General features: G+C 37.7%; 1 protein-coding gene across 1 annotated transcript; it reads right to left on the bottom strand.

The window, feature by feature from the left end:
* On the bottom strand, positions 8,795–10,262 carry LOC105171257 (stress enhanced protein 2, chloroplastic). Its single transcript, XM_011092311.2, has 2 exons — positions 9,892–10,262; positions 8,795–9,437 (listed from the first exon to the last, which is right to left on the bottom strand). The coding sequence occupies exons 1-2, from the start codon at positions 10,180–10,182 to the stop codon at positions 9,168–9,170; spliced, it is 561 nt and encodes a 186-aa protein (XP_011090613.1). The 5' UTR covers positions 10,183–10,262; the 3' UTR covers positions 8,795–9,167.

Raw genomic sequence — 25,793 nt, 5'->3', positions numbered from 1 at the left:
GGAAGGGGGGCCCTTTGGGGGGGGGGGGGGGGGTTGGTTTTTTGGGGGGGCATTGATTTTTCGAGCAGGATGCCTTTGTAGGAGGCATTAATTTTTTAAAAGGATGCCCCTTGGGGGGTGTTGACCTTTGGAGAAAGGTCTTCCTTCTTACGCATAGAACTTAAGATTGTGCACATTTCATGGCTTGGTCAAAGGGCGTTCTTCACCATCTTCCAATTCGTAGGCTCCACGGCCTATTATCCTTGTGACATTTTAAGGCCCTTCCCAAATTGGATCTAATTTTTTTACTAGCTTCAGGGTATCAACCCTTTCGCAAAACTAAGTCCCCAACATGGAATCCACGAGCTCTTACCCTTCTGTTGTGGGCACTGATCATTGTAATCTTATATCGTTGTGTGCGGAGGAAAGCTTTCTCCTGCAGTTCTTCAATTAGGTCTATGTTTTCTTTGAGAAGTTCGATATTGTTTTCTTCTAGAAAATATATAATCCTATGAGAAGGCATCCCTAGTTATGTAGAGATGATGGCCTCTATTCCATATACTAAAGTGAAAGGAGTTTATCCAGTGGAACCTATTGGGTTTGTTCGGCATGCCTATAAGACACTAGTCAATTCTTCCGCCTAATATCCTTCTGCTCGGTGTAGTCTCCTATTGATCCCTTATATCAAGCAATTAGTAATCTCCATGTGCCCATTTGCTTGAGGATGAGCTACCGAAGTGAATCTTTGTTTACTATGTAGTCCTCTACACCACTCATGCATTTTGTGGCTTTGGAATTATCAGCCATTGTCAGGATTATTTCTCGAGGAAATTCAAAAAAGATATATAATATTCTTCCATATGAACTTTCTTACTTTCCCCACCGTTATTCAGGCCAGAGGCTCTGCCTCCACCCATTTCGTGAAGTAATAAATAGCCAGTAGGAGGAACTTTCTTTGACTCAGGCCAGGGGGAAAGCCCCCTATGTCCATGCCCCATTGGGAGAAAGGGCATGGAGACAACATAGTAGCAAGTGGTTCTACAGTCTGGTGTATGAGAGTAGAGTGTCTTTGGCATCGTTTGCACTTACTCACTAGTTGTCGAGCGTCATGTTTCATGGTGGGCCAGAAATAACCAGCCCTTAAGGCCTTATTAGCATATATCTAAGTTCCAGCATGTGCCCCACAACATTCGTCGTAAGATTTCTTTTAGTACGTTTAATCCTTCCTTTTGAGATAGGTATAGAAGTAAAGGGTGCGTGAAGGACTTCTTATACACTTGGCGTGTGGACTGCCACATGTACAGGCCCTTTGGGTAGAATATCTTCTTGGGCTTTGCTTGTGGACAAGTTTGTGGGAGACCCTTCTCACACCATCCTCCTTCTTGGGCCTCCTGGGCTGCTTGGCTGGAAGACGAAACACGCCACTCCAGACAACCGCATCATATATATATATATATATCATAATAATATATTAAAAATTTGATAATCAGTTGGTACTTTTAAATCGGTATGCAGAATGAAGATCAATATTTTAAAAATCAAATCGGAGGTCAAATATGACAAGTTACTGAGTCATTAATCCGACCGATTGGACAAAATTTAAATAATTGATTGGCTTAGACCATTCTATATACATATATATACCATACTAATATCTTATATATTAATTGACTAAGCTAAAGAAAATGTATTCAAATAATAGAACATTCAATAATTTTGATCCAAGCAACAAATAATGGTGCTCTCTCCACATGCAGTGAAAAATAATAAAGTAAAATGCTGGAAAATGAAATAATGTAAATGACTGAAATGAAGAATGTTATTCCTCGATTTTTGTGTATCAATGAGAGATTGTTATTATAACAAAGCTCTTAATAGGAAATTATAGTGTTCATTTAAGCCAAACCCAATAAATTAATCAATTAAGCTAAATCTAATGAATTAATCTAATTAATTTAAAAGTGCTAAACCTAAACGAACTAATCCAAGAAATTAATGATCCAATCATTTATATTCTTTTTGAATTAATTTAATCCAATAAAATTAACTGATTTCATATAGAAATGTAAGGGAGTAGTACTCCTCATTTATGCTTTGGGCGAATATTTGTAAGGGAGTAGTACTCCTGATTTTACAGCTTTGTTAGAAATGATAGGGAGTCAGCACTCCCCGCTGTAAATTTGCTCATTTTTTTAATAAAGAAGGATCGGGGACTCCGAAAAGCTCCCTCCCCCCCTCCGGGTGGTTTCAATTAAAAAAAAACTGATTTCATCTAGAATTAATTCCGAATTAATTCCAACAATTCCATAGTAATTTGTGTGACTCTTGAGGTTCATCTTCAGCTAGACATGGGCTTGTGTCTGACAAAATAATTAACTTAATTTAATTTAATTAATTATTTCTAATTACCATTAATTAAAAATTTCCATCACTATGGATGGCCGTCTAGTAACTCTTCATGGCACTAATGATTAGGTGAATGTTGGTATGAACATTTATGCTCTAGAATACCATACAAGTGTGGTCCTTGCATCATCCGTCTCACAGTCTAAGTCTAGGGCATGGAATTGGGCGTCGGTTCCATGCCCTAGACTAGACCCTATGCTCAATAACTCAAGATACATTTGCTCTATTGGTTGATGTAAAAAATCATTCCCTACTCAACCAATAGTTGTGGCTACAGGCTCTAAGAGCTCGAATTATCTCTGAGCGCATAAAATACTCGATTGTCATATACTGACAGGTAACGGATTTTGTCTTAGAACCCACCATCCTCACTACATATTCTGACTGCACTGGACAAGACTTCTAATGACCACATCCAAGATACAGTCATCTTTTGCCAAATTCAAGATACAACCATCATATGCAGGTGACTCCCATGGTTCCTCAAGTTCGAGCACTAATCCGGTACTATCAGAACCGAAAATTCCAGTCATATCGACCGAGCCTCCAAAGCTTCCATATGATGATTCCGGCGAGTTAGTTTAGTCAGTTGATAATTTTTTCAACTAACTCAATAAAATTTCATAGACATCCCACGTCTGTCGCTGATGAAACACATCACTCATCTAATGATTACAATACTTAGTGCAAGTATCTATAAGACTCTCGATGCCTAGTCTCGAGTTCCTCTACATGGAACATTCCAAATCAACCCTTGAAAGTTGGTTTCAAAGCTGTCATCCAATTTGCAACCTAAATACATGGGTTATCCAATTGGTTTGTTGGCATTTGTTATCCAATTTTCAACCTAAACACCGTTTTACGTAAATAGTAAGTATAACAAAACTACAGTGATACAAATGAATGCTTACTACATTCATCAAGTTAATATCCAATTAAAGTTTGCTAAAAAGTACCTTGACTATTCAAGTTTTGGATACTCCAAAATAATTTGATCAAAATCATGGAAACATTTTTCACAAAATTAATAAATATCATTTTGCAAGAAAAAAATCATATTTAACCAAAAATTAAAAAATAAACAAAAATTGATTTTAATGATTCAGAAAATTTGAAAAATTACGAAAATCACATTTCATATTTTCATAAATATACGGCGTTACCGGAACGAAAACGTCACACGGCAGCACGACCGTTTGCACAGGCGGAAGTGCCCGTACAGGTGGCGGCGCAGCGCGTGCAGTGCCCACGCTGGGCACAAAACAGCTCCAGCGGCTGTGACACCCAGGTTTCGAACCTGGGTTGTAGGGGTTCATTCTTCCTTTCTTTTTATTATTTGAATAAAAATAAATAAATCATACAAATTCTTTAAAATATTTTAAAACATCATATAATTTTAAAAAATTAAAATACAACACAATATATTTTCTATCACATAATTATACATAAAAAATATGTAAATCATGCTTTAATCAAAATTAAAACAACCACTTACATCATATAAAGCATGCTATATCACATATAACTTTACATAAACAATAGCCACGAGTACCGAACGGGGCTGATACTATTGAAAGGTATGGCCCGAGACTTGGTAAGAACGCAATGGAAGTATGATAATAAGCATATTTAAGTTTTAAATTGAAAGAGAACTAGTCCCTTAATACCAGGCATTTGGTACTCAACAAAGTAAAACAAGTTTGAAATAAAATCAGTGGTTATTATAACATAGAGTGACAGAAATGTAATCACAAAATTTTACCTTTTCGATTTGAAAACTTTCTTCAAGCTTTTCTCCTCCATCTATGTGTTCAAGTAAAGACCAACGAGATCTCCTCCACGTCGAACATGCACTTCACTGGTGGTCTACATCAAACCTTGCTAGAGGTAAAGTGTATGCAGTACATGAGTCTTGATTACACTATTAACTTAGTATAAGAGACTTAAAACTAGTTTAAGAATAACAAAAATAGAGACAAAAGAGGGAGAAGAGAGCTGCCAAGACGATAAGCATGAGAGGAGTATTGTCTTTTGTATTATATACAAAATGACATATACACAAGTCTATACATTATACACAGACACAGAAAAAATATCTCATGTACTTGTTGTATGTATACGTTGCATGTTAATTCAAAAGTAGGTACAATATGTGCACATAGTATACTACCTACTAGTACTATAAGTATTCAAGTAATAACTCTCTCATCCTTACAACCTCATATATTACGTATATCACATATAAATTTATATATATTCAAGCTAGGACTACATATATATTCTATTAGGCCTAATTTAAAAATAAATTTAACCCATAGGTTTGGGACTTGATAGAATTAATCCTACCAATTTTTGAAAGCCCAAATGGAATTTATTTGATTTTATCAAATAAATCCTAGCCCATAGTCCATTTAATTAATCCATCAAATAATTGAGCCTAAATCGGTTCATTTAATCTCATTCAATTATCAAGTGGAAACTCTAATTAATTGATCCTATTAATTAATTCATCCTGTTCAATTAAAATTGATCTTATCAAATTAATTAGGCCTAACCCAAATTTAATTCATATCATTTAAATCTTGGGCTTCCCATCACATGCGCTATCCCATTTAATTTAAATAATCGCATCCTTTATCTCTTGAATTAATTTAAACTCTATTAAATTAATTTATTCTTTTTTAGAACTAATTCATAATTAAATCTAATATTTTCTTGAGTGGTGTTTTGGGTGACTCTGTAGGTTCACCCTCAACTAGACTTGGGCTTGTGTCAACACACAATTTAATTGGCAAATATATTTCCACTAAATTAATTCAATCATATTTAATTAATCGCTTTCAATTAACACTTAATTCGGAAGCACCCCTAACCATGGGTGTCGTCTAGCAACAGCCGATGGTACTAGAGAATAGGTGATAATGGCGTGAACCTTAAGGCTACCAAGTGCAATATGGGTACGATCCTTCCATCGGCCATCTCCCGATCTCAGTCTAGGGCATGAAATTGGTCATTGGTTCACATCCTGGACTAGATATCTATGCTTAATATTCTGATTATATTTCTCCACTTGATCAACATAGAAAAACTCTTTCCTATTTTATCATTCTCTATTACCATAGACTCCCGGGAGCACAAAACACATTAAAACGCATAGGAGATCACTATCATCTAATGATAGGCGACGGATCCTCTGTTGGAACTCACCAGTCTTCATACATGTTCTGACTATATTAGAACAAGGCTTATAATAACCACATCAAAATATGATCATCTCTTACCAGGCCCTATATACAGTCGTTCAATATATGAGACTGCGTAGATCCTCAAATTTGAGGACTAAACCCCATACTATTAGAGCCGAGAAGTTCAAGTCATACTGACCAAGCATTACAGGATTCCATATGATGACTCCCCGCGAGTCAGTTCAGACGGCTTGACAATGTTTGTCAACCACCCACTAAATTTGCATAGACGTCATAGATCTATCGTCTATGAAACACGATACCCTTTATAGAAATGCAATATTTAGTGCAAGTCTCAATAAAAACCTCGATCTCCATTCTTAGGATTCTCGACTTGGAACATTTTAGATCCAACCCCCGAAAGTTGGTTTCATAGTTTTCATCAAATGTGCAACCCAACTTCATTGGTTGATTAGTGATCTGTGGGCTTCACTACAGTGTATGAAAATGACATGAGTAAGAACAACAAAGTAAGGCTAAATGAATACTCACCTTCATTTAATTCAGTATTACAAAAAAAAAATATTTGCTTAAATAGATTACAAAATAGCCAATCTAATTGGCTTTCTGGTCACCTATTATAATAAGTGTTGATTATCTACTTACTAAGTTGCAGGCTCATTCCTCTGCTAATATTTTTCAAATATAGATCTTTACCCGCCAAGGGCTAGGTCCAAACCTTGCATTTCAGTCTGCTCAGGCCAATATGCAGTTCTTTCGTCACCCTTCAATAAAAATAGAAATAACGTTTTGAGGTTGTATAAATATAAATTAAAGATGAGTATGACATGTGAACTAATTATACCGATTCCATTTTGCGGTATTTGATATACACACGTATAATCTTGTTGATGAGATAATAAATTTGCTAATGATAATGATGGTATTATGTGTGTATATATATACTCCGTAGGGACTAAATTATGTGCACAATTACATGTGTACACAAAGCTTACTGTAAGTGTGATATTTAGCAAAGATATAATCATAGTGCTGTTAGACGGTGCTACATTACTAGCCGCCTCGGACTCCTCATTTTCCTTATCAACTGTCGAGGAACCCTCCTCCTCATTTTCCCCAAAGTCTTCCTCCTCTTACTCTGAGGATTCATCCAACAGACCATGCCGGCAGTGGCGGCTCACCTCAAACTCCATCTCTGAGCCCCTACATAGGTAGACGAGCTAGGACTCGTGCCCCTAGATGTGGCCTCAAAGGAAATGTCATTATTTGTCCACTAGCCCACTAATTGTGGAGATTCGTCCAAACAAGCCATAAATAGAAACAAAGCTTAGAAAGAAACTAAGAAAAAGATAAAGATAAAGATAAAGAACTTACGGTTAGTGAGAGAAGTAGACGAAATGCAAGGCCTCCAAAGTTAAATTTCTCTCTCCAAACTCATGAGGGGAATTAAAGAAGAAGAGAAAGAGATGTTGCGATGAACAGAGTGAAGAGAGGAGGAGGCCGTTACCCACATTCATGTCAAGTAATTGCCCCTCATTAAGCGGTTGCCCAGAAAGTGGGTTACTAGCAGGGGCAATTACCATTTACTCCCACTAGGAGCAGAGGATGGCGGACACGTGTGCACGCCCCAAGGCAGCTAAGCTTTAGCCATCAAATCACGTCCGACGAGGCAGCCAAAATTCGAGTAGGTTGCCACCCTTTTCGTTCGAAAGGAAGGATGCTCTTACAAAAGACCTTTTTTGAAAAGGGGGCAGAGGCATTGCTACTAGAGATCTTTACTCTAAAGAGGACTAAGTGTACCTCCTCCTGCTTAGAGTGAAAGTGACTGAATGATATCATCAAAAATGGTCGGTCTAATTCATGGGCCACATACAAGAGTCCTATACGAACCAAAGCATGTCCAACGAAGCAAGAGGCCCGAAGAGAGCCCCGAGAGCTCCCACTCAACTAGGGTCCAAGAAAGATGAAATTGAGGAAGGAATCTGTCGATCTAAGGGGACAAGGGGCCCAATGCCACCCTGTTCCACAAAAGAACACGCGTCCAGATAGTGGTAGATTATTTGGGCAAAGGTGATGAAGAAGCATACATGGAATTCAACAAGGACCCGATGAGGCCCCACACATGGCCAACGACCCCTAGGAAATCGAAGATATGGTCGGCAAGACTCCTGTCCTGCCTTGATCTCTGACCCGCTAGGGGACTTCAACTATAAAAGTGGGTTTGACCCCCCAAGGCACCGGTAACGTTTTTCCTTTTCACACAAGCACTTTTTCTAGCACAAACTTCATGACCATCTTCACATCATAGCTCGTCGTTTTGTTACTATATTTTTCTTTTTAAATTTTATTATTTTAAAATTGTGTATTAACTTAAGCGTCGATGTGCTAAGATCTTTTTTACAGGTCTCCATTTCCAGCTTGTGAAGAAATTTGGCCCAAGAGAGCTCAAGTCCACGAATCTCATCATACGTGTGACTTGAGTACCCATTACTACTATTGATGCAGTATGAGCGATTGATCGGAATAAGATTAAATCTAGTGGTTTTACAATAAGGATAAAATTATTATTGTTATATTACAGAAAAGAAATTCAAAGTAGCGCGTGTACTATACCACTCACATCAACGGTTCTTTTTTCTTTTTTTACCCTTTCTTACAAGTGATGAGGGGGTTTCTTATATCTTCTTTTTCGCAGGAATATTTTTATATTTTTTAAATAATATAGGGGTAAATTACATTTAATCGAACATTTTATAGCCGTAGTCAAACTAGGTCTAATAACAAATTTCAATCTCTTACTCCATGTTATATTTTTATTTTTTTATTTTTTGGAGATGGGATTGCACTACAAAAATGAACCACGACAACCAACCCCTCACTCGGAACAATCTTAGTACTTAATCAACGAAACACTACTGTGGTGGGCTATCATAATACCGTTCTAGTTGACTCCAACATATCATTGTTGGTCCAAGTAAGATTTTCAATCATTCTTGAAATTTATTTAAATTATTATCAAGCCAAAATGTACACATGCAAGCAACTTCATCCTATTTCCACCAAATCAAAAAACAAAAAAAATTGATCCTATTTCCGGACAGACTTCACTTTCTTCCTCTGTCTAGACAGCCATACCAACAGCCTTCTTATGCTAATTTCAGGCAGCCCCAATGCACACAAAAACCATTCTCAAGAATAAACCGAACCTTAACTGAACGATAATACTAATAATAGGATAATATTACACTATAATTCAGCAATCTTTATTACAATTACCTTGTCCGAATGCAACTGGTTAAGTAAAAAACCACTACCGTCTCACTATTTACAGAGACTTCGATTATTCATTGTTATATAATCAACTCGATCTAACCATCTCAATCTCCAACCCGCTTTCGCCTCACAGCAACAGCAGACATCAATACTACAAGCTAGCTATTTACAAGCAGTAGATAGATACAATGTTTAAGAGATCCCATACGGGCATAAATATTAGTATAATAATCTTCGGACAGCATATAAGACGCTTGATTCATAGCTCGTTGGCTGTATAGTTTAATTACTTCTAATAGAGGTTCAGATTTCATCGGACCAGTCGTTAATGTCGATCTCGTAGAACAAGCCATCGACGATCTTGTCGATGAGTGAATCGATGAAGGTGTTGCAGCTGGTGGTAAAGATGCGGCCTACTCTGTTACGGTTGCTGGAAAACAAAGCGAACACGGCAGCGCTGGTTATGGCTGCCAAGCACACACCGGCAGCTTCCTCGATTCCTTGCAAATCCATCTTCCTGAAAACTGAGTTCCCAGTCACAACCTCGATTCCTACTGTTGCTGCAAATACTATCTGGAATCACAACAGGAAAGAATGTTAGGTACTGAACTTAATCGGATTGGAAATATGTGCAGAAAAAACGAAAAGTGAATAATTATGGGTTTGGAAAATTTACTACGTCTTCCGACACTTAAGATCTATTCTTTTGCTAGGATAGTTTCTGTGAGTTACGGAAACGGGTTATTTTTTCTGTAAATTATTGTAAAATTACAATTTTTCCCCTCCAATAAAATTCTTCTCACGAGGCCAGTCCTCGAACCTCCACCTTTCAGGCTGAAAAGTTTCATCTTTTTACCTTACATGATCAACAAAATAAACGACAACAATTTGGGAGTCCTATGAAATTTAACCAGAATGATCCAATGAACAGTATTACTATATTTATCATAAACTGTACTGAAATTTATCATAAAAAGATGAACAAAAGTGGGGAGAGAGAGAGAGAGAGAGAGATGAGAGAGAGTACCATGGCAAGACGACCAGATATGATCTCAAAATCGTGACTTTTCTTGGAGCTCTCCACATAATCCGACAGAACCTCAAAGAAACGCGACACTTCATCTTCACTGTTGCTGGCCTTAATCACCCCACCACGATCGCCCCCATACGACCTGAGAGTGCAGACCCTCGGCTGCAGTACAATCTTCCCGCTGCTATCCGGCTGCACCTCCGCCACCTTCAGCTTCTGAAATTCCGGCACCGCCGGTTTCTCCGCCCTGAGCTGACAGAACACCGGCCGCGCAGCACGCAGGGCCATGAGAATCTTGGCAATGATTCAGGTTTGGTGATCAGTTTCTGCCTTTTTGTTGCAAGAATCTAGGAGTTTTGTGGGTTTTTCCATGTCCACGTCGAAGAAAAGTCTGGGAGGAGAAGTGTTGAGTGGTGATTGGTGGTGGAATTTGGGTGGGCGACGTGGAGTGTCAGCTGTTCGATAACGTTGTTTTCTGTCGAGTAGAGACAATTGAATTTTGTCTGGTGAGAGGTAATTTTCCCTTGAAAAGTAAGGAATTTTCTCGTAGTCAGTAGCTTTGGTGGTAGTGGGTTCAAGATGCATAACGACAAAGCTGTATAATACTCTATTATATATATATATATATATATATACCGAAAAAAAAAATACAATTTAGACCATTCAATATGAGAAATAAGCAAAAATATTTCCAAAAAAATATATAGTAAATTATTTTTTATATTTTAAAAATAAAATAAATTATCTCTTTTGTCCTAATTATTAATGAAAAATAATTTGTTTCATTTTTCAAAATAGGAGGAGATAACTTTTTAATTTTTTTTCACAGATATTTTTTTTACTCATTTCACATATGGGTAAGTTTTGTTGAATAATTATCTATCAGTATTATTATAATAACCCCAAAAGGACAAAATGCAGACACCCCAACGAACGGATTATTTGCACTTTGCTCCTCAATCATTTTTTTTTTAACACTTTTCCATCCATTTTTTTATTTTCTTGCACTTTTTGGATAATAATGACGGAATATTTTGCCCACGTGTATTCATGTGTCCGGGAGTAATTTTGAGTTCAATAAAATTGTAAGAATTAAATAAAGACACTACCCAACGTATAGGTTCATTTGCTCTTTGCCCCCAACCTTCTAAAAAGAACAAAATAAAATAAAGAATAGGAAAAAATGAAAAAAATTTCCAAAAATTGGAGAAAACTTCCAAAAAATTGAATGTCTGATTTGCATATAAACAACTTCACAAAACAAGCCAAAATCAAACCAAAAGTTATGAACTTTTTGCAACCAACTGTGTGAAATCCCAAAAATGAAGAAAAGAACTTTAAACTTCAATTACAAATAAAAAATTTCAACCAAACCACAAAATCATCATAATATTACAAACATCAACAAAAGTCCAGATGAGAAGCAAGAAAAACTCATTGGCCTAGATGAAGAAATTGAACTTCAACAACCCAAACGAAAAAAATCATGAAAGACTGCAACTTCACAACAATAGTAAACATACTCTTATTATATAAAAACGGCAAAACCAAACCCAAATTAAAAAAGAAAAAAATAAATCGTGTGTATTTTTGTCGATGCCACCATCAAGCATATGTGTGCATTCAACCAACGCTAACATTACATTTGGCTTGTGATGTGAAGTGGTTGATCTGCAAATCAAGTATTAAATTTTCTAAAAAATTTCTCTGTTTTTTCGCCATTTTTTAGAACTTTTCTTCTTTTTTTTTCTAATTTTGGAGATGTCTATATTTACCTTTACGATCTGACCGAACGCAATCGCCCTTGGGTGCATAAACACACGTAGATGAAATATTTCGTCATTATTCCCCCCAAAATATAAAGCAATAAAATCAAAAGATTAAATGTGAAAGTATAACAAAAAAAAAAAAAGGAAGATTGGAGAGTGAAGTGCAAAATGAATCCACACATTTGGTGGGGGGATCTATATTTTACCCCCAAAAAAATGTGTCATTTAGACAAAGTGGTAGTTTTGAAACTACTGCATCAATTTTTTATGATCTCAAAAATACTCTTTATTTTGATAAGATGATTAACTTATTCAACTAGCCAAGTTTGACTAATTTAACTTCCTAATATAATTTATTCTTTTTTATTATAAATTTTAAAGTATGAAATATTATTTATTATATGAATATAGAAACGCCATGGCATGAGGGCTAGTACTATTATAAAACAAGAGGTGTGATACACATAAAGTGGCGGTTTGACGCTGCTGCACTAATTTTTAATGAAAAATATCCTTTAACTGATAAGATAAATAATTAACTTAATTATTCAATTTTTCAAGCTTTATATTGACTGATAATTTAATTTTTTTTTCTTTATTTATTTTTTTTAATGTGCTATGTCGGTTTATATATTCTACTTTTATTTATAATACATAAATTCTCTGTTGAGGCACAAAAATGAGCCCCAATATGGTACATACTGGGGCGCTTATAATTTTTGGGGCACTTAGTTTAAGTTTTAGTGCCGACAAGAAGATTTGGAACGCTTAAAATGCCTCTATATTATAGTCTATTGGGACACTTATATATATCGTATTGTTAGATTTACAAGGCACAAATAAGTACCCTATATCATAAAAAGAAAAATAAAAAGATCTTTAAGAAAATTATTTGTGCCTTAAAACATAGTGGAGACAATTATATATGTTGTTTAATATATTTTAAAATATCTTCAAATGAACATAATAGGACATTTATAAGTGTCAAGATTTAATTTGGAGACAAAATTTCAAAAAACAAATATATAATTTTTGGGGTCATTTATATATGTCTTTAGATCTAATAAGAGACACATATATGTGTGGATTTTATTTATACTAAATGCCTCTACAAGAATATATTAGAATATTTATAAAGGCGTTTCACTACAAAAAAATTATTTTATTGAAATGGCTTTTGTAATGGCTTTTAAATTAATTTGTAACTGCTTTTTTATTTGTAACAGTTGTTGTGATGGCCGTGTGAAAATTATGGTCGAACCTGAAAATAATAATAAAATATAAAATTAATTCAAAAATAAAAAAATATTAAATAAATTGACTAAATTATTCTACGTACATCGCATTTCGGAGGCTGATAAAATATCTCTGGGCCACTAGGGAAAGTAGTGGCGCTAGTGGTGGTGGTGGTAGTGGTGCATCCCATGGCCTCGCCGAGGCCTGTGGACTGTTGGTCCTTGCCGTTGCATCTGACCCCATTACGGGGGAGTCTGCAGGTATCGACGGGGACTGGAACACTCCCTTTGAGGATGTGGCGGTCAGAGGTGCATCCGCTAGATCATCCCAAATAGCATTGGGAGAGCCACAGCCGCGGGCACGATCACGGTCCGGCCACGACCTCGTCCCGGGGTGGCGGAGCACCGATCGTCAGTATCTACTATTGAAAAAATTATTAACATTAAAAATACATAATTGTATTTTATTATTGATAAAATTAATTTTTTTTTTTGTAAAATTCCTACTATTTTCATTAAAGTCCAAATTTATCCTAAAAATTGTATTAAGGCCCTAATTTTTTCCTTCAAATAATTATAAAAATTTCATTATTTCCCTAAAATTGGCATTAACTATATAAGGTCGATTAATTAATTTCCTAAAAATTTTATTTAATTAGTTAAAGGTCCAAATATTTCGTACTAATTGCATTAAGGTCTAAATTATATTAAGGTCCAAATTTTTTCTGTCTAATACATAATTCTCCTAGAAATTGCATTTGCATCCAAATTTTGCCTAATATTACATTAATGCCTAATTTCTTTCCTAAAATGCATAATTTTCTTTATTATCGTATTTAGGTCCAAATTTAGCGTTAAATTACATTAAGCTTCAATTTAATCTGTCTAATACATAATTCTCCTAGAAACAGCATTTAGGTCCAAATTTTTGCCTAATATTACATTAATGATCAATTCTTTCCTAAAATACAGAATTTTCCTTATTATTGTATTTAGGTCCAAATTTTACCTTAAATTACATTAAGGTCCAAATTTCACATAAAATTACATTAAGGTCCAATTTTTTTCCCTAAAAATTACTTATCCTAAATTTATTTTATGCTTTATTTTTCCCTAAAAATTGCATTCAGGTCCATATTTTTTTCTAAAGTTACAGAAAATAAAAAAATCAAAAGTTATGGAAAAATTTTGGCATATTTTTAAAATTACAGAAAATAAAATAAATCCAAAAATTGATGCATAATTTCTGAATTTCTTTTAAAATTCTGTAATTCTAAAAAAATTTCAGAAATTTCAAAAAAATTCAGATATTAGGCGAAATTTCTGAATTTTTTTTAAAATTATACAAAATGATAAAAGTTTCAGAAATTAGGTAAACATTCAGAAATTTACAAAATGACAAAAAATTCAGAAAATTTCTTAAATTACAGAAATGAGAAATTACACACTAATTCTACAAATATTAAAAAAATAACATAATAATTGTAAAAATTTTAAAATAAATCAACGAAAAAAATTCAAAAAATAAAAATCAGGGACTTACCTGGTGGTGGGGGTGGTTGACGACGCCCAATTAAATTAAATTCAAAGAATCAATTTAATTCAATAAAATTAATCCGTTTCTTCTTGAATTATTTCTAATTAATTCCACCAATTCCATAGTAATTTGTGTGTGACTCTTTAGGTTCACCCTCAGCTAAACTTAGGCTTGTGTCCAACACAATGATTAATTAAATCCAATTTAATTAATTTATTTCCAATTAACCATTAGTAGAAAATTCGCTGTCTAGCAACGGTCCATGGCACTAGAGATTAGGTGAATGTTGGTGTGAATATTTAGGTTCCTGAGTACCATGTGGGTACAGTCCTTCCATCATCCGTCTCCCGATCTAAGTCTAGGGCATGGAATTGGGCGTCGATTCCCATCCTAGACAAGGCACTATGCTCAATAACTCGAGATGTGTTGGCTCTATTAATTGACGTAGGAAACCATTCTCTACTCAACCAATCGCTGCGGCCACAGACCCTAAGAGCACAAACCATCTCAGAGTGCATACGAGACTCGACTGTCATATACTAACAGGTAACGGATTCTATCTTGGAACCCACCGTCCTCACTACATATTCTGATTACATTGAACAAAACTTGTAATGACCACATCCAAGATACAGTCATCTTTCGCCAGATCTAAGATATAGCCATCATATGCATGAAACTACCATGGTTCCTCAAGTCCAAGGACTAATCCCGTAGTATCAAGAAGATCTAGTAATATTGACAAAACCTCCAAGGCTTCCATATGACGACTTCCCGCGAGTCAATTCAATCGGCTTGACAACCTTGTCAACAACCCACTAAAATTGCATAGACGTCCAATGTCTGTCATCGATGAAACACGGACTTATCCAATGAATGCAATTTTAGTGCAAGTCTCAATAGGACTCTCAATGCCTATTCTCGAGGTCTTGACTTGGAACACTTCAAACCTAACCATCAGAAATTGATTTCATGGCCACCATCCAATGAGCACTCCAATTACATAGGTTATACAATTTGATTTGTGGGCTTTGTTGTGATGTTAAGCTTATAAACATAATCAGTGAGCACAACAAATACAATTGCCAAATAATGAATACTCACTTTATTCATAAACAATGTTACAACTACACCGAAATTTTCAGAACAAATTACATAAAAGACCAATCTAATTGGCTTTTTGGTCACCTATTCTGACAAACTCCCACTTGACCCCACAAATTTCCATCTCTATTCTAGTTCTAAACTTCCAAAATTTTCTTTCTCTAATCCGTCTCTAATTATTTTGACAGATTTTTTAATTTCTGTACCCAAATTAATATCCTGCTCATTAAACCATCAAATGTATTCAATCAATACCAAAATCTGAATTTTCCAAGCCAACAACAATAAATAATAACAAAAAAGATACTCATAATTCAACCAACAATAATATAATTGATGTCATTGTATTATCCAAAGACTACTAAATAATATCAATGTCTGCACTCCGAAACCAATAAAAGTAAGTCAAAATACAACCCAAATCAACATAAACTAAGTCATAAACAACCAATAGAAAAAAGAAACTAATGATCTTTCCTGGATTGTTGTGCTCCTGCTGTCCAGACCCACCACCAAATTGATGGTTTCTGTATCCCATATCTTGAAGTAATTTATAAACCAATTCTTATAGGTCTGCCTCCCTCTTTCGAGCTTCTTCAAGAGCAGGTTCAAGAAATTTTCTATTTTCTTCTTCTGTCTGGAAAACTCTTCTTCTATCTTTGTAGCATTAGAGCGCATATCCTCCACAACTTTTATTAACTTATTAAGCTTCTCCTTAGATGCTTTAACAATAGAACTGACTGAACTTGCACTTGTATATGACGAGCCACATCCAAATCCATATAAGCGTCCTTTAGAAGGACCTCCAGTTATATCATACTAAGTTGAGAGATCGAATGAAGCCTGGGAAGAAACATCATTAGAACTCATTTTTGCAAGATATTCTTCCTGTGCTAGTGCATTAGATACAAAGAAATATTTATGTAATAAAAGTCTAATAAAATATCTCAAGATATATACCAACCAATATTTAAATACCAATGACAAATTATACTTACATTAATTCTTTGGGATTTATTGTCGATGAACTCCCCAATTCCTTTGTTTGTTCTATGGCATCTTTGAAATGGCTCAAGATCAGTCACTTCTCTACCAAGTTCTTTTTCCTATAAGTTACAAAATAATATTAGTTCACATGTCAAAAAGTTGCATAAAAGATATCTAAAAACTTTATACTTAAAACTTACCATTTTTTGCTTATGCGCCCCTACAGGAATAGAACCACCAGTGTGTTCTGTTATCGAACCACCTTTTTCAGTCAAATGATTTTTTCGGGCAATTCGATATTTTCCTACATAATCTTCTAAGGCCCAATACTTTTGAACTAGCTCATTCCATAATTGATTATTCAACCAATAAAGACCTCTATCAATCATATCACTCATCTCTGCTTCTCTACCTAATTGTTTGTGAGCAGCATTCAGTGCTTCTTGTTTAGCTGTGTACATCATCTCTTTAAATGGATAACTCGCATTTTCATTCCACACCTTCCTCATTTCCTCGTTAGTTAGTTTATCCCACTAGTACCTCAACTAATACATTTCAAAACAGTAAATCACGTTAAATAATTACAAAAGTATGTGTATGTAATTTAGCAATTAATAAATTACATTAAATATAAATAGTATATATTACCTTGAAGTTCTCCCACACCAAATCTTTAGATGCTTTTGGCACTACGTGCCATCTTGGCCATGCCTCAATGAAAATGCCTTTAATATCATTTGTGAGATTTGGTGTAACACCACATTCAATAAATCTATCTTGACAGAATAAATTTAAAAAATATATAAAACTAATATATAGAGCTAACATTATTGCAGAATATATTAAGCTCAATTTTTAGAAGCTTTGAAATTACAGATTGTTGACTAGTATTTGTCCTTTTACTGGGATGATCTGGGATCTGAGCTCCATTATTGGGTCCCTGTCGACGTCCATGTGATACAATATCTTCACTTTGTCCTGTATTTTGTTCATTTCCAAATTTTGAAGGTATTGTACCAACATATAACAAAAAAAAAAAAGAAAACAATAATAGAAATTCTCTAATGCATAAGAAAGAATATAAAAAAATAAATGTAAAAAATTGTCTTACTTGCGTTTCACTGTTCCAACGTCTTTAAAGAATACGAGATGAAATATTTTGTCCACGCACCTCTTCACTAGGATTAGAACTTGAATTATCCTCAAGTTATTATAAGTGATCTCCCACTAACTCCTCATTCTCATGTCAAAGATATAAAAGATATAACACACTCCAGTTATATGTTTCAAGATCTTGGAGATGCATTCATCAACAGAAAATGCTAGTGTTAGTGGCTTCTTTCAACTAAAATAAATTATTGATAGACCACAGCATCTACAACCAGATAAGAAGATAATTATAACTTGAAGCCAACAATTCAGCCAAACAACCTTAGACTAAACCAAAGATGCCCTCCTTGAGCAAACTCAATTTGGATCCACCAATACCTATCTATAGTTATGCCTCTCATATGAAGTTCCAACAGTTATCTGTATGAGATATAATCTTTGATTTGAAATGTAAGCACCTTGAACCAGCATTGGTAATACATAAACAGTACAGACGGAAAGCATCTTCAATAAAGTGTACCTTCAACCTACACCAGTCTATTTGAAAATTAAAGGCTCAAGTACGGTCGAAAAAAGAAACAGTTTGTGAATTGACAACTCCCAAGATGCATCACAAGACAAGAGTAAGGATCATGTGATTCCTGAACCCAGGAAACTATGCATTTGTTGAACTAAGAAAAGTGAAGATTAACTTATGAAGTTGATGGGGAAAACCCCAATTTTCAGGCAAAGTATCGAAAATGCCCTTAATGAAGGGCATTTCTGTTATTAGGAATCACAGGATTCGCGCATCAATGGAGGTGGGTCGGATAGACCCGTTTTATAACCGAAGACCCGACTCAGGGGCGGCCGTCCTATCAAAGACGCTTATCACCCTGATGGAGACACGTGGCCCAAGCAACAGTATCCACATGGGCCTATAAATAACCCGACGCGTTATTTTTTGAGGTAATTGCATCATTCTATTTTTGACCTATATTCACCTGGTGGCACATTTTTACTTCGAACACCACTAACTTGAGCGTCGGAGGGTCATTATCGGGGACGCACACGACGAGCTTCACGTTCTTGTTTTATTCTCAAGAGCCCATTACTCGATCTTGGAAGAGTTAGCATCTAGCTGACAGGTCAACCCTTGAGGTTGCGAGACTCGAGCAAGATTAGTTGGCGCCGTCTATAGGAATACCTAAGGATCACCAGTTTAAGGATGGAAGGATCTTCGAGGAGAAATGTGGCGGAAGAAGATACTCAGGGGCGAGGAGGAGCATCGGTAGTTTAGTTAACAAGGGATGAGTTTCAAAATGATGGAAGAAGCGGGTAGAAACGCGATAGTAGCATATGAAAGGAGAATAACAACCCTGATGGTCAAGGAAGCGACTAAATGACAGCTGTTTAGAGACAAGGATGCGCAAAGGCTGTCGGAAGAGGCGAGTAGGAGGGAATTTCAAAGAAGTCGTGAACCAGCGACCTCAGAAGCTGGTTCCAGTAGTCAAGTCAGAGCCAAAGCAAGAGAACCAGCGATATTGCACGCGGAGGTGCAGAGCTTAGGGAAGCAAATTGAGTTATTAGGAAAATAGATTGACTAGCTCAAAAAGCGAGGAGAATTGGTAGCCCATGGTAGAAATTCACCCTTCAGCAACAAGATATTAACTCAGACAATAGATCCTAGCTTTAGAATGTCTGATTTGCCAAAATATGATGGGACTAAAGACCCCGAGGAGCATGTGGCTGCGTTTCAATTGGTGATGAATTTATATTGACAATCTGGTCCAATTATGGCTAAATTATTTGTTACTACTCTTGCAGGGAAGGCATACGAGTTCACGAGCTTGCCAAGTGGGAGTATCGAGTCATATAAATAGCTGCTTCAAAAGTTCAATTTTCATTTTGCTAGCAAGCGAAAGCAAAAGAGAAAGGATGAGTCTCTGAAAAGTTTCATGGGACGATTCAACAACAAGACGCTACCAGTCCAAGATTTGAGAATAGATATGATGGTGAGCATACTTATACACGGGCTAAAGAAGGGACCACTAGCATCCGCCTTGGCACGCGACCCACCTACAGATATCGAACAACTAATGGCCATGGCAAAGAAATACATCGACGAAGAGGAGATGAACGCCATGAAAGATGGGGAATGGCAGAGTGGAAATTGGGATAGAAATTTTAATGGAGAAGAGAGGGAAGAGAAGCAGAAAATCCGTGATCTAGGCATGACAGGAAAAAAAAGCCCTTATACCAACCTAAGTATCACAATTATACCCCCTCGTGGTGACCAGAACCAAAGCTCTTATGATGGTTGAAAATTCGGAAGTGCTCAAATGGCCAAGATATACCAGGTATACACTCGGCAACAAATTTTCCAACAAGTATTGTAGATTCCATCGAGAAAAAGAACATGACACGGAGGAATGCTTCCAATTGAAGGATGAAATCGAAAGGTTGGTAAGGCAAGCATACTTTAGGGATCGTATATTGATTGAGCACAACTCAAGGAAAGACGATTTGAGGAGGAGTAGATCGAGGAGTAGGGATCACCACCCGAACTCTACGAGGGAAGATAGAGTGCCATCGAGCAGGGAGAATGCACTGATAAAGGGAGTAATTCATACGATAGGGGAGGTCCGAGTGGAGGCGATTCTCGAAGGATGAGGAAGCGACATGAAAGAGCAAGTGGATCGAACAGAGGTCGCGAGTTTGTGATGAACATAAAGGAGAAGGAAGAAATTTCATTTAGTAGCAAGGATAAGCAGCAAGAGATGGAGTCGCAGAACGACCCCATGGTCATTAGAATGGACATCGCTAATTTTACAGTACAGAAGGTGTTGGTAGATAATGGGAGCTCAGTTGACATAATCTTTAAAGATGTGGTGAGAAAGATGGGACTTGAGAATGCTAAATTTGAGCCAGTGAAAACCGCACTTGTAGGATTTGGGGGTAGTGAGGTTACACCTTTGGGTACTATAGAACTACCGGTTTCTACAGGGGCTGAACCTAGGCGACAGACTTTAATGGTCAGGTTTTTGGTAGTAGATGTTCCATTCACTTATAATGTGATATTGGGGAGACCGAGCTTGGATTTGTTTAGAGCAGTGGTTTCAACGTACCATATGAAGATGAAATTCCCAACAGAAAATAGTGTGGGCGAAGTGTCCGAAGGACCCCTATCCATTGCCGAGGATTGATGTTTTGGTCGATTCTACAGCAGGGTATGAGATGTTCCTGATGATGGACGCTTATCAGGGTTATCATTAAATTTACATGGCAAAATGGATCGCGATATAACTTTCTTTATAACTGATGGTGGTATCTATTGTTATAATGTAATGACATTCAGCTTGAAAAATACAAGTGCCACTTATCAACGCTTGGTGAACAAGATGTTCAGTGAGCTCATCGGAAAAACGATGGAGGTATACATGGACGACATGCTGGTAAAAAGCAAGAGATCGGATAACCATCTTGAACATTTGAAGCAGGCGTTCGCGATAATGAGAGCATACGGTATGAAGCTGAATCCTGATAAATGTACATTTGGAGTAAGCGGTGGAAAATTTTTGGGATATATGGTCTGTGAACGAGGAATTGAAGCCAACCCAGAGAAGATAGAGGCGATCATGGGCTTGAGATCGCCGACTACGATCAAGGAAGTACAGAAACTTACAGGTAAGATCACGTCCATTAATCATTTCATTTCTCGATCTGCTGATAGAAGTTTACCATTTTTTAAAGTATTGAGAAAGACAAAGGACTTCACATGGGTCGAAGAATGCGAGAGAGCTTTGCAGGACTTTGCAGGATCTCAAAAGCTATCTCATGAAACCCCCGCTGTTAGCTAATCCCAAAGAAGGTGAGGTACTTTTCTTATACTTGGTTGTATCGAAAAACGCAGTAAGCTCGGTGTTGGTGCACGAGTCAGAGGGAATCCAAAATCCAGTCTACTATGTTAGCAAGATGCTGCAAGGGGCCGAAAAGAGATATTCTGAGATGGTGAAGTTAGAACTGGCGTTAGTTATTGTAGCTAGAAAGTTGAGGCCTTATTTTCAATCTCATAAAATAATCGTGCTCACCAATTACCCTCTGAAGTATGTTTTGTTGCAACCTGAGGCGTCCGGAAGATTAGTGAAGTGGGTCGTTGAGTTAGGAGAGTATGATATAGATTATCAGACTAAGGTCGCACAGAAGGAACAAGTGTTGGTGGATTTTATGATTGAGTTAACAGGGAATCCGACCAAGGAGTCGAATAATAAATGGATGCTACATGTCGATGGACCTTCTAACGCAAGTAATGGAGGAGCAGGAATATGGATGCAAGGACCTGAGGGGGTAGAGATCAAAGTCGAATATGAAGCTTTGATCTTAGGGCTAGAGTTGGCATATGAAGTAGGTGCAAGAAATTTAGAGGTCTTCACGGACTCACAACTGTTTTTTTTTTTTTTCTTTTTGGGTAAATGTAATTTTCATTAATAGGAAAATATATAGTACAACAGTGCTCCTCATCATGCGACTCCCTCGACAGGCCAAGGGATACGCCACAGTTTGTATAATACACACGTACTAACAGAGCTAGGTAACTTAATACTGATAATACGCTGACGGACATCTTCCATAATTAAATTACCCATAACGCTCGGAGGCCTCTCCTCATGCTCAAAATGTCTCAGGTTCCTCTCTCTCCATATATGGTAGACGCACGAACCAAGTACGGTACGGTAAGCTACGTTGATGATGTGCTTCCCTCGCCATTTCCTCGCTCCCCATTCAATATCTCTAGCTCAATCCCGATTAGGCCAATGGAATCGTACAATGCACCGAACAGCACTAAAGCAACGTCTACTGAAGCTGCAATGGAAGAATAAGTGGTTATGAGACTCCACTATGTTCTCGTTACACAGCACGCAACACCCAAGGTGGGATAGACATGGTTTATCTGTCATGGCTAGCTTCTCCAAAATAGCAAGCCAAAGTATGAACATATGTGGTGGAATCTTCAAAGAGCCCGAAAGTAGTAAAATCCAATCTACTTTCGGTCCTGCCAGTACCATAAGCCTATAGAGCCCTGGGAAGTAGGTCTCCCGCTCGAACACCTTCATACAATACGATCATTCCCTCCACGGACCGGCGGCAGTGCTTGTGTAATCTCTAAACACTCTATGTCAATGATGATGGGCCAGTGCCATTCCCCATCCTTGATAACACTGCTAAGCTTCGCTTCGCCCGATAGCTCGAGGAGATCAGGTCCACGTGGGAATTTGTCAATGAGGGGTCCGAGGTGTGCCATGGGTTCTTCCAGAGATAGTACCTCCGTCCATCTCCAATGTGGTAATCAATCATAGGTTGGAGTACACTGCATAGTCGTAGCATCTTCCTCCAACTCCACGATCTCCCACGCTCAATGACAGTGCAAATGGAGGTATCCCGTAACCTCCCGTGGTAAAGCCACTCCACCCATGGAGGTCCTGTCGCACCTAATGACGTCACACAGTTTTTTGCACATCAGCGCCCGATTGAGAGTATCAATATCCCTAAGCCCAAGACTACCCTCCTCCTTCGACTTACATATCTCCTTCCATGCTACTTTAGAGTACCAACTATTTTCCGTGCCTTTCCAAAGGAAAGCTCGCAACCGCTTCTCAATGTCCTTGATAACACTTTTTGGTAAAATAAATACAGAAGCCTAATAACCACCCAGTGTCATAAGAACAGATTTAATAATTTGCACCCTACCCGCATATGAGATTGTCAATCCCTCCCAACCATTAATACGTGCATCAATCTTAGTCAGTAATGGTTGGCAGTCACAGATAGATAGTCTAGAAGAGATGAAAGGTAGGCCCAATTACCTCATCGGGAGGTGACCCTCTTAGAAACCCCAACACCGCAAGCAGCTCCTCTCTCACATTCTGGGTTGACCGGGAAATAATGAGATGACTCTTCTCAACATTAAGTCGAAGCCCCGACCAATCAGCAAATCGGTTCAGCCCGTTTTTGAAAACCTTTATAGAGTCTGTACTGGCTCGGCTGAAAAGCAGTAAATCATTAGTGAACCCCAACTGGAAGACCCGTAAAGCCTCACACTTCCAATGGAATGTGAATCTCATGTCCTGCTGACAATCTTAGTCAGTAATGGTTGGAAATCAGAGATAGATAATCTAGAAGAGATCAAGGGGATACCCAAGTACCTCATCAGAAGATGACCATCCTGGACTCCCAACACCGCTAGCACTCCTCTCTTACATTCTGGGCTGACCGTGAAATAATAAGATGGCTCTTCTCAACATTGAGCCGAAGCCCCGACCATTCACCAAATCGATCCAGCCATTGTTTTAAGAACCAAATAGAATCTAATTAACCCTGCAAAAAAGGAGTAAGTCATCAGCAAACCCCAGCTGGAAAACTCGTGAAGCCTCACACTTCCAATGGAATGTTAAACTCATATCCTGCTCAATCAACTGCAATAATCCCATGTGCAGGACCTCCATCACAAGCACAAAGAGATATGCCGATAGGGGATCCCCCTGTCCAAGTCATCTGGCACCCGCGAAAAATCCATGTGCCTTTCCATTCATCCCCACCAAAAATGAAGGTGAGGTGACACACTCCTCAATCCATCTACTGAATGTCTCCGGGAAGCCGAATAACTGAAGCACCGATAATAGAAAGTCCCACTCCACCGTATCATACGCCTTCCGCATATCTACTTTCAATGCATATCTCGGTGGCATAAGGGCCTGGTTATAACTAGTGAAGAGTTCCTATGCTAACATAACATTGTCCCCTATATTCCGACCTGGGACAAAAGCTGTGTGATAGGGGCATAATCTTGTCCAAAACAACACTTAACCTTTGGACAATGAGTTTAGCAAGAATTTTGTAGAGTACATTGCAGCAAGAGATAAGGCGAAAATCAGCAACGGACATAGGAGAGTGTACCTTTGGGATAAGCGTCAAAAGTGTGTTGTTAATCTGCTTAAGAAGCCTCCCCGTAGAGAAGAAATCCAAAACCGCCTTCATCACCTCCTACTCCACCACCTGCTAGGCAGCTTTATAGAAGCCTGACAAGAAATCATCCGGTTCTAGTGCTCTATCCTCGAAAATATCAAAAACAACATTTTTGACATCATCTGCAGTGAACGGCTCGAGAAGGTGGTCTGCCTCCTCAGTTGACAAGATATGCCGCGCCCAAGGTCGATGAAATCGAAGATCCATCACCCGTTGACGCCTGTCTCCTCCTAGTAAGGATTGGTAGTAGTAGACAAATTCGTGTATGATTGCATTTAGCTCCGTAAGTGTGATTCCTTGGGTGTCATTAATTTGCAAGATCCGTCAAGTTGTCTGTCTCTTGGCAATTTTACGAAAGAATATTCTGGAACACTGATCACCACCCTTCATCCATTCCATCTTTGCCGTCTACTGTAGCATGATCTGCTCCAGCTTAGTCGCCTTGGCATACACAATCCGACAGCAATGCTCCAGAAGAAGGAATAGTGATCCTGCCTACACAAGCTAACCAAGATTTGAGCTATCCCCAGGAACCCCTTTGCCAACTCGACATTGTGTGATAAATCCCCTTTTTTCTTCCTCTGTTTTTGAAAAATAGGCTTGAGTACTTGAAGTTTTCGAGTGACTGAAAACATGGGCACTCCTACAATCTCGTGCTGCCAAATATTCTGCACGGTGGAAATAAAGTCCGGTGAAAGTGTAAGGTTATTGTCAAATCGAAATATACCTCCGAGCTATTGTGGATTATCCCCGTGAATCACCATTAGCGAATGGTTTGCCGTAGGTGGGGTGAGATAGGTATAGAAAACTATCGGGAACGCATTGTCCAGGTGTCGTTTGTCAGCATCCTATGCAACCGTTTCCATAAATTGCGTGGGCCGGCACTCCTGTTATGCCAAATGTACCAGTTACCCTGCATGGGCAATGGTAAAACAGCAGCATTCTGAATGCAGGTGTTGACTTCCTCCATTGCCAACCGTATATCTTCTGAAGTACCACACACCTCGCTGTCATCCCTGACCTCATTGAAGTCTCCCCCGCCAGCCAGGGAGTATCCACACACTATAAGGCCAAGAACTCCAGTGCACCCCATAATTCCCTTCTGTCTAGGATCTCATTAGCACCATACACAACAGTAATAGCAATAGATTCATG

Source organism: Sesamum indicum, linkage group LG9 (assembly GCF_000512975.1).
Source record: "Sesamum indicum cultivar Zhongzhi No. 13 linkage group LG9, S_indicum_v1.0, whole genome shotgun sequence".
Lineage (NCBI taxonomy): Eukaryota > Viridiplantae > Streptophyta > Magnoliopsida > Lamiales > Pedaliaceae > Sesamum > Sesamum indicum.
Note: the sequence above shows the minus strand (reverse complement) of the source record. Positions and strands in the feature narration are given on the sequence as shown.

Coding starts and splice junctions, on each gene's coding strand:
- LOC105171257 (XM_011092311.2), bottom strand. CDS start 10,182: ATGGCCCTGCGTGCTGCGCGGCCGGTGTTCTGTCAGCTCAGGGCGGAG. Junction 9,438..9,891: donor TATCTGGTCGTCTTGCCATG/GTACTCTCTCTC, acceptor TTGTGATTCCAG/ATAGTATTTGCAGCAACAGT.